The 9607-nt window shown below is 49.6% G+C and overlaps 1 protein-coding gene across 2 annotated transcripts in view; it reads right to left on the bottom strand.

Annotated features, from left to right (window-relative positions):
• Positions 1 to 344: 344 nt before the first annotated feature.
• zswim8 (zinc finger, SWIM-type containing 8) overlaps positions 345 to 9607 on the bottom strand; it is a 37219-nt gene continuing 27956 nt past the window's right edge. The window contains exons 18-27 of one of the 2 annotated variants that reach the window (XM_080848474.1): positions 9259 to 9411; positions 8242 to 8464; positions 7020 to 7309; positions 5974 to 6197; positions 5086 to 5565; positions 4588 to 4762; positions 3860 to 4030; positions 3258 to 3377; positions 2520 to 2698; positions 345 to 669 (exon numbers count right to left, since the gene is read on the bottom strand). In XM_080848474.1, coding sequence (XP_080704600.1) covers positions 466 to 669; positions 2520 to 2698; positions 3258 to 3377; positions 3860 to 4030; positions 4588 to 4762; positions 5086 to 5565; positions 5974 to 6197; positions 7020 to 7309; positions 8242 to 8464; positions 9259 to 9411 — 2219 coding nt within the window. In that variant the 3' untranslated portion in view covers positions 345 to 465. The remainder of the gene's footprint in view (positions 670 to 2519; positions 2699 to 3257; positions 3378 to 3859; positions 4031 to 4587; positions 4763 to 5085; positions 5566 to 5973; positions 6198 to 7019; positions 7310 to 8241; positions 8465 to 9258; positions 9412 to 9607) is intronic. The other variant, XM_080848475.1, reaches the window with a different exon arrangement.

Genomic DNA, 9607 nt, shown 5'->3' with positions numbered 1-9607 from the left:
ACACCTCGAGCAGTTTGGCAGACGAACTTCAAGGAGTAACTTTATGTCACATGAAGAAGTCACACGGATATTAGACACAATAGAAGGGTCAGAGCAACAATAATCAAGAATAATAAACAACAAAACACTAATAATAGTATAATCAGTCCGGGCTCCCTTCGCTGTTTGTGCCTCAGGCTTATCTGCCAGCTCCACAAGGCCCCAGACCAGTGCCATCATCATGGAGTCTTACACGACAGGACGACAGGAGAGTGGAGTGGGGGCTCCGTGAGTTGGGTGCTTCCCGTGAGCTGTGTTTATGACCAGCTGGGGGGGCACAGGGGGGCGGGGAGGGGGGCTGGGGTATTTGTCCAAGTCGGGTCAGGGTTAGGGGCCCGTGGGAGCGGCGAGCAGACGTGTCTCTGTGTCCCGGTGTCACGGCGGTGGTGACGATGGTGGCGGTGGTGACAGCGTCTCCGGGGGAGATCAGGGGGAGAAGGTGGCCATCTCCAGGGAGATGCGCTGCCACAGCTCCTTGGTCTGCTTGCCGCGCTTCAGGTTCTGCAGCACGTCGGTGAACTGCATCATGCCCACCGGTGTCAGGCAGAAAGCCCCGCGCGCGCTCCTGATGATGTTCACAAAGTCGTCGTAGTCCGCCGGCGTCAGATGGATCAGCCGGTGGTGGATGTACTGAGAGGGACACAGAAACAATGGCATCAACACCTGAACTGAAAGCAGCACTTTGGGTCAATAATATTCAAAAATATTCACTCTACCAAATCAACTTCTGTCAGCTTGTCTACAATGTCCATTAAAACTGGAATACTTTAACAACAGTGTACCAGCTCATTCCCAATGTCTAGTAACAAGAGGCTGAGCCTATCTAAGGTGCCACCCTGCAAATCGAGAGCGGTTGAGGGTTCAGAGTGACAAGGAGGAGTCAGGATGGAACTAGAAACCTCGAAATGTAAAATAATGCAATTCCTGGCATAAAATCTGCCCAAGGTGAGAGGGAAAGTGTGGCAGTGCTGCCCCCCCCCTTGTGTGTGCTGACCACGGGGCTGGGCCCTGGTGGAAACATGCCGCATATGGAATGCATTTCCCTCACAGCGCACTTAGGAAATGACTCAGTGTCGGTCACAGCACATTTCCTCTTTAGCACAACCTTGGGATACCTCATCTCACTGGCTGGAGTACATATACATATGGGCTTTACCACTACAGCTGACAGCAGGGTGACGAGAGGGAAAGTATTCAGAAGAGTTCCCCTCTCAGGGGTCTTAGAATTCTGTTTCTGACTGAAACCATGGAAACGGCTGGCTCCGTAACAATTACCAATCAAACGGAAGACAAAAGGTGCACACGTGTAATTCTCACACCGCAGTTAATCAAAATGAAAAGTGGTGTTATATCCACTTCTGAGTATCAGCCTTCAAGAGTCTTCCGACTGAATTTTCATCAGGACAACTGAGGACTTTGCCAAATAAGGACTGAGTGAAACTGACAGAGGGGGGAAAAAAAAGTATGGACGACAGAAACAGAATGGATTTTGTGGGTGTGGGTGTGAGTGTGTACTCAGCTTGTGTCTGAGCGTGTCTTCAAATGTGTGTGTGTGTGTGTGTGTGTGTGTGTGTGTGTGTGTGTGTGTGTGTGTGTGTACACGCTGCTTTTCAGCCAACAGCTTTGGTGCTCTGATCTGTCAGATCCTGTTAGATGCCTTCACATCACGGCACACCAGGCTTGGAACACACGGAGGCTCTAATCTTTGGATTTAACGCTCTCGCCTTCATGCACAATTTATGCACGTGGTGCGCAACGCCGACGCTCTGTCTCCTCTCAGAAAAGATGTCTTCTTCCAGTCAGCTCCACAATCGGCACACACCCTCTTCCCAGTAGCTCCCACTCATTTCATCACATTAAAGTCAAGCAAATGTCGGTGCGTGCAAATGAGTGTGCTCCAATACATCGGAAGACTATACGGACACTCAAAGATCTAAATGGAGACGAGCAATGGACACGAGCAATGGACACGAGCAATGGAGAGCAGGATGAGATGATGAACCAAAACAAACTGACCTACTTCCACACCTTCCAAATTTGGGCGTGTAGACTCTACACTGAGCAGCAATTGCATAAATGGTTTAGCTAGCTGACACACACACGCACGCGCACGCACAAAGTTTGGCTGTTTCATTCAGTTTTTAATCAAACTAATGCCAGATATCAAGCTGAGAGGAGAAGGAATGAGATTGGGGGGATCCTCGCTTTGGTGGCTGTTTGAGTCTGTGTGTGTGAGGACACATATCTGTAGTTACTGTCTATTTCTGTGTACACCATGCATACATGCAAGGCATTGGGGATTGTGTGTGTGAGTCTGTGGGTGGTGGAAGGCAAGAAAGCCTGTGTGTGTGAGTGTGCATGTGTGTGAGTGTGCATGTGCGTGTGTGTGTGTGTGTGTGTGTGTGTGTGTGTGTGTGTGTGTGTGTGTGTGTGTGTGTGTGTGTGTGTGTGTGTGTGTGTGTGTGTGTGTGTGTGTGTACCTGTAGGTAGGCCTGCTGGCAGCGCTGCACGAGCTGATGGAAGGCGGGCATCCGTAGGTGGGCATGAATATGCGCTGGGTTGAGCCGCTGCAGAGCCTCCATGATGATCTCCTGCAGCACGAACGGGCTGAGCACGCCTTTGGCCGCTCCAACACAGAACTGATACACGTAGTTCACACCTGCAGCCAGAGAGAAAGAAGAGGGAAGCAAAGAGAGGGAGAGAGAGAGGGATTGAGTGTGCGGAGGAGAGGAGCAGAGTTAACATGCATGGGGGGGGTTGGTGTTGTACAGGCGGCGGAGGATTAGCACAGAACAGAGAGAAACGCTTGAATTGTTAATCAGTCCAGTGGGGAGAATCCGGGGGTCCTGTTGCGAGGCCAATCCCGCTCTTTATGATCTGACATAAATGTTTGATGCCTCCAGCTTGTAGAATAGATATCAAAATATCAATATCTGGATACCTGTTTTCTCTCTACCATTTCATATTCTGCTCTACTTGGCCCACAGTGGTAAACTTGAGCTGGTTCATGTTTTATACAAATCCTCAGAAGGTTGTCAGTTAGATTCCCTGTCAAAGCGTCCTTGAGCAAGACGCTGAACCCCTAATTGCTCCTGATGCGCAGTGTGCAATCAGTGTAAATGTAAAATGTATACATTCTTGTAAGTCGCTTTGGATAAAGAAAAGCGTCTGCTAAATGACTAAATGTAAATGAGTTCCCACAATGCCCTGCTGCTCACCCAGACGGGCTGCCAGGCCCAGGAGCCACTTGACGTCCTCGGTGTAGGGGGGGCTGCGTGAGAAGTTGTTGGGGTGGTCGTTGTGGGCCCTCCTCCCCAGCATCTCAAGGGCCAGCATACCTGTCCGAGGGAAGGAACACACATCCAAGATGTCACACCATCAAAACATCCGCATACCAGCACCGTGTTTAGAAGAACATTCTGAACGTTAATGCTCTTTACATTTATAAACAGAGCTCCCTTTCATTTGAAAGACTCTTCTTTGAAAGACTCTTCTGTGTTCTTGTAGTATGCTGAATTAGTTTATGAGTTCAATGTATTCCTAACTCAAATGACAGCTCATAAATGAATCCATGAATGAAATGAATTCATTACAAAAAAAAGTACCAAAGTGTCTTGATAAATTGGAGCTGGTAAATGCATGTGTTTGATGAATACAATTTGACTAAAGTATCACAATTAGCCTCCTGGATTGTTCTATCTCTTAAGATGTCTGTATTTGATTCTCTTATACACTCAAAAGAATGATAACTACTAGCCCTAGTAGCTAGCCCTGAAAAAAATAAACACCACCCTCAAACCCCACCCTCCAATTCACTCACCAACTCTGTAGGCCGAGTGCAAGTAGTGCAGACCCTGCGGGCTGATTGGCTGGCTGTGCTGTTCGTCTTCCATGGGGAAGGGTGCACTGACCAATTGGGTGGGCTGGGGGGCCAGACCCTGCATAGCGGCCCCCTGAATAGCCTGGATGGTGGAGCCTGCGTGTACCCCACCTGTTGGGAAAGACACAGATGACGGGACAGGGAAAGGAGAAAGGGAGAGAGAGAGGGAGAGGAGAAAGGGAGAGAGAGAGGGAGAGGAGAAAAGGAGAGAGAGAGGGAGAGGAGAAAGGGAGAAGGAGGTTGAGAAGGAGAAAGAGAGCCAAGGCCTCCAATGTGCCTACATCAAAGGTTCATCACGCCCTGTGTCTCGGCTGTACACTCAAGAGATCTTTTATTTAGAAGGAGGTAAAGATAGATGAGTGTTGTGTAGACAGAGTGCTAGAGTGCAGGTAAATACACACAGAGGTATTGCTTTTGTGGCTAAGAAAGCTAAGAGCTTGGCATTTACAGACCAACACATCAAATACAAACCCTGTTTGTCACAATTACGAACATTTCATTTTAATATATATCCTAGTCTATTTGTTCAGATAGTCCACCTATATTTTGAATAGCCAATTTTATTGTGATAATTAAAAAATTCTAGAATAATAGTAGAGAGGTTTTTTTTTTCACTTTCAGTTATTATTTATGTTGTCCCATTCACACTCCCAGTCACTCATACTCACACACACCTGCTACGGTGCCGAGTGGCAGCCCCGTCTCAGTGTGGTACGGGTGGACGGTGATCTGGGTCATGGACGGCACAGAGACCCCAGGGAAGGTGACCGCGGTGGCAGCCATCGGGGGGCCAGTGGCCACGGAGAACGGGTACTGGGCACCAATGAAGGCTGGGTGCATCCCCTACGAGAACACACACACATGAGGAGCAGAGCACGTCAACACAATGAAGACTGGGTGTATGCCCTACGAGCACACACACACACACACACACATCATCACTCTTGGGGAGTACTTCGCAAGGCACTTTTCAGCATGTATGTTTGGGAGGCAATGGAATACTCTGACTGTTTTGAGAGGGGAAACATGTTTTCTACAGTTGGAATAATATGCATGCATAGTAAGCACTTCACTCACTTTGTGAAAACTGCATAGCAGTCCAATAAAATCAATGCTAACTATGCCAATCTGGCCTGCCCTCCTTCTCCTGAGGGTTGAGGTCTCACCTGTGGATATGCGGCCCCAGCCACGGGGAAGACGGCGGGCCGTGGCACGTGCTGGAGAGGGTGGCCCAGGTACTGTGAGGTGCAGACGGTGGGCAGGTGGGCCTGGATGGTGGTGTAAGGGTGTACGCCGTGTGTGTGCGCCATAGCCGCGTGCGACTGGTAGATGGTGGAGCCCACCGAGATGACCGGCACCACGGTCGCCGCGGTGACCGAAGCAGTCACCGCGGTGACGCCCTGCTGCTCCATGGAGCCGCCCCCATCCAGCATGACGCAGCCCGTATCCTGCTGCCTCCTGGTGGAGCCGCCGTTGGCCCCGCAGCGGGTCGGAACCTCTCTGTGGGACCCGGAGCCGCCCCCGACGGTCTGCTCGTACAGCCAGTACCACTGGTGCGCCACCTCGAACAGCACCTCGGGGTACACACCCCCACCTTTGGCGGCCTCCTCCACGGCCATGCAGGCCTTCTCCAGCATCAGGTTGTCCTGGAGGAAAGTGAGGTCAAGTCACATGAACTGCATTGATGTGCTCTAAAAGTATGTCTTCCATTTTAACTCTTAAACAGAGTCAGACCATTAGCTAAATGACAGACCTGATTCCAACTCACAGATTCTCCACACAGATGATAGAAGGTTTGTACATGTGACCTAACTGATAACCAATGAAAGACCTTGAATAAGTGCTAATGGGGAGAGACACCCCAGTGCAGGACCTGATGCTTAGGCATCCCGCAGAACATAGCCTAGTAAATCCAGCACAGATGGAGATTGATGGGGGTAACGGTGGTTATGTGTGTCTCTGTGTGTGTCTGTGTGTGTGCAGGTGTATGTGTGTGTGTGTGTGTGTGTGTGTATGTGTGTGTGTGCAGGTGTATGTGTGTTTGTGTGTCATACCTGCTCTTTGCACTGCACCAGGGCTCTCTGGATCTCGTTGGGGTTGAGTGCGTGGGCATGGGGCAGGCAGCTCAGAGCCAGCTCAGCCGCCGCACGCACCATGTTGGGGTCCCGGGCACGCGACGCTCTATCTGCCAGCGACGCCACCTCAGGAGGGGTGAGGTGCCCGTCCCAACACTCCACTAGAATGTTGAGAGCCGCACTGCCGATCTCCATGGCTTGACCTGTAGGAAATAACACACAGCGTCAGCAGACCAGAGGGAAACACATCACCATGGTCTCACTACCGCCTGTGTGTTTGCCTGGGGTGGTTTAGCCTCGAGGCTACTTAAGACAATGTTACTCGTTAATGTCTCTGCATTAATACATTAAATTGCACTGAATTAAAAATGGAGCTGGAATTTAAAATTACAGCACAATTAGTCCAGGCCCTCAGAGAGGCTAAGAGGACTGAGTACCATTATCTCATGGCAACCCAGGACTGAGTACCATTATCTCATGACAACACAGGACTGAGTACCATTATCTCATGGCAACACAGGCCTGAGTACCATTATCTCATGGCAACACAGGACTGAGTACCATTATCCCGTGACAACACCACTCCGACTGCACAACTATCTACTCTGTGGAACTTTCTGTTCTGTCTCTTAGCGACAGCCACTGCTAGCCATCCTGTCTCATTAGCTAGCCTCTACAAATTAGTTGTAAGGGCTTTAAAAGTAGGTGCATCCAATTAAAAACCAGACTACATCCAGACCAGCTCCACTCCTGTGCAGCGCTCCAAACTTGTGGGTATGTTGTCCTGTTGCCTACATTACACTACAGGCACCTAGACTGAACACTGACCAATATTATAGAGATTTATTGAGATGATTTAAGTCCCAACATACATTTTTTTTTTTTCAGTTAAAGCTTAAACCAGAATTCTCAGCATACAACATTCATCTGAATATACACACACCCACACCCGCACACACCCGCACACACCCACACCCACCCACACACACACCCACACACACACACACCCACACACACACACACACCTGTGATCCAGGACACATGGGAGGAGTAGGTTCTGGACAGCCAGTTGGGCGAGACGAAGTTGTGCAGGCCCAGTGCGTACAGGCCGATCTCGAAGGCACAGAGGTGCAGGTTGCGGTGGGGGCCCTGGTGGCCGCCGCTGGCCGAGGGCTGTGTGAAGATGGACGTGGAGCTGTTCCCGCCGGCCTTGATCAGCACCGTCTTGGCCAGCTCGAAGTAGAAGTGGGCCGCTGCCTCGGAGGGCTGGTTGGGCACGTGCGGGGCGTGGCACTCGGGGCGCCGCCCTTTGTACCTACAGGAGCACGACACAAGACGCACGCACTTACACTCGTGTTCATTAAGGCTACGCCTAATACAGTTTGATTGCAGATGATGTTGTAACATGGCACTGCTAGGGTAATGCACTGACACAGGATTTATTCAAATAACTAAAAGATCTGATGAATTACCTTTCACAGCACATCTGATGTCTGATTAATACCTTCCTGCTTCTCATCCAAAACTCATTGTTTCATGAGTAAAATATGACCCCTTTTAAATGTCTAATGCTACTTTAGATTAGATAGGTACCACAGTTTGCACAAAAGGCAGGTTTGTTTTTTTAAATAACGTTTCCCTTTTTCAATCAAGTGACCACCTAAAGTGACCACCTAAAGTGACCACCTAAAGAGCAGACCAGTTATTGAAGTGGTGAGTGAGTTACAATCCACCGCATGTCTCATTAGGTGTACAGAGAGAGGGGATGAGTCGCGGTATCACTGCATATGAAAGCACATATGAGGCCGCCTGTGTGCGCCACACTATGTCATCTTCTTCCATGCCCTCTAGTAACACTGCATAGTGAACGCAATCAAGTTCTTTTTTTTTTTTTCTCCGCACAAATGTCTGATGCCACTGCAACCAGGACAAAAGCACATGGAGCTGGATATCTCCATGTGCGAGCTGCATCCATGCAGGCTACTGCAGTCAAACCACGGATGTTCGAATTTTAAGAACATGATATTCCAATGTCCTTGGAGCAACAGGGGTATCGGCATAATATGTTCATGTGTATGAATAACCAATCTCTGCCACAAGTTTCTCCCAAGGCCAAGACCATGGTGCATCGGGAATCAGCAGTATAACATGAATATGAATGTCTGACAGAAGAGGCTTAGATGTCTTTTACGTGATCACCTGACACCGCTCCCTACAACAACGCACTCCCCTCATTGGCCCACGCACCTGCTGGTGTCGGTGCTCTTGGCTCTGGCCCCTCCCCCTGCCCGACGTGAGCCGCTGGAGGAGGACGAGCCCAGCGAATCAGAAGAGGAGCTGCTGATGCTGTCGCTGTCCTGGCCCCTGCCCCAGGAGGCGGCTGCCCAGCCCCCTCGTAGCGGGCGTCGGCTGAGCGTGGGGGAGCTGTCGGAGGTGGTCTCTGGGGCGCTGCTGTCGATGCTCGCCATGCCTGCGGAGAACACAACAAACACACAGATGTTTTTCTCAATGGCTACACCACTTCATCAGAAGATCTGTATCAGAGTTTCTCAACTCTGAATAAGTCGAGTAGTGTCTTTAGTGGCTTTTATTTTGAAATGGGAAAGCTGTGTTCACAGTTCTTATGAAATCTCAATCACAAAGGGAAAAGCGATCTTGGAGAGAGACCGATAGTTCTGCGTGAGCTACTACCCTTAATCACAAAAGGTGGTCTCGGTGGTTGTAGAATGGAGTCTCAATCAAGGAGCTTGAAGTGGTTTGGATCAGAGCCAAAGATATTTATTGTAGCAGACAAGAAATATCACTAAGTACTTTTCTGAGTCTAAGCATCTAAGGTACCGGTGGAGCAGAGTTCTTGAGCAGGGAGAGCTTCAGCTTACTAGCTCTCTACAGGATGCCACTGGTGGGGTATTTGAATCTGTGGGCTAAAATTCTAGTTCTGAAAACTAAAACGTTTAGCTAACTTCTGCAGCTATATTGCTAGGTAACACGTGACTGAAATAAGCAATTTTGTTTGTGGTAAAGGAATCAACATGTATGTTTGTATAATGAGCTAATCTGATGAAGAATATAACATGAAGTTTAAATCATTAAGTTGTGCAAAGGAGAAGCAAATAGTCTCCAGATATCTTGACGGTGTGGTAAAAAAACTAAACTATTTACCACAAACAAAACAGGAACATAGAATAGCTAATCTCAGTCACGTGTCACCCAGCAATATAACTCCAGTAGTACTACTACTTCAGACGAGCTGGGTCCCCCCACCTGTGTGCTTCTTCTTCTGCCGCACGGGGGAGCCCCAGCAGCGGCCACTGTACGCCCCACGCCCCCCCAGCGCCAGGCGGCTGGGCACCGTGCCCTCCGGCCTCACGGGCACCGCCTCGTTAGGCTGCTCACACGAGGAGGGCTGCGCTCCGTCTGCCGAGATAGAGAGAGAGAGAGGGGGGAATAGAGAGAGAGAGAGAAAGAGAGAGGGAGAGAGAGAGAGAGAGGGGGGTAGAGAGAGAGAGAAAGTGAGGATGCCCACTGTTACAATGTTGGAGAGGTGGCTTGTGTACACAAACTACCCACATTCAGACACACACACACACACACACAATCACACAACAGGCTT

Source organism: Sprattus sprattus (genome assembly GCF_963457725.1).
Source record: "Sprattus sprattus genome assembly, chromosome: 12".
In the NCBI taxonomy this organism is placed as follows: domain Eukaryota; kingdom Metazoa; phylum Chordata; class Actinopteri; order Clupeiformes; family Clupeidae; genus Sprattus; species Sprattus sprattus.
This window is presented reverse-complemented; position numbering and strand designations above follow the sequence as displayed.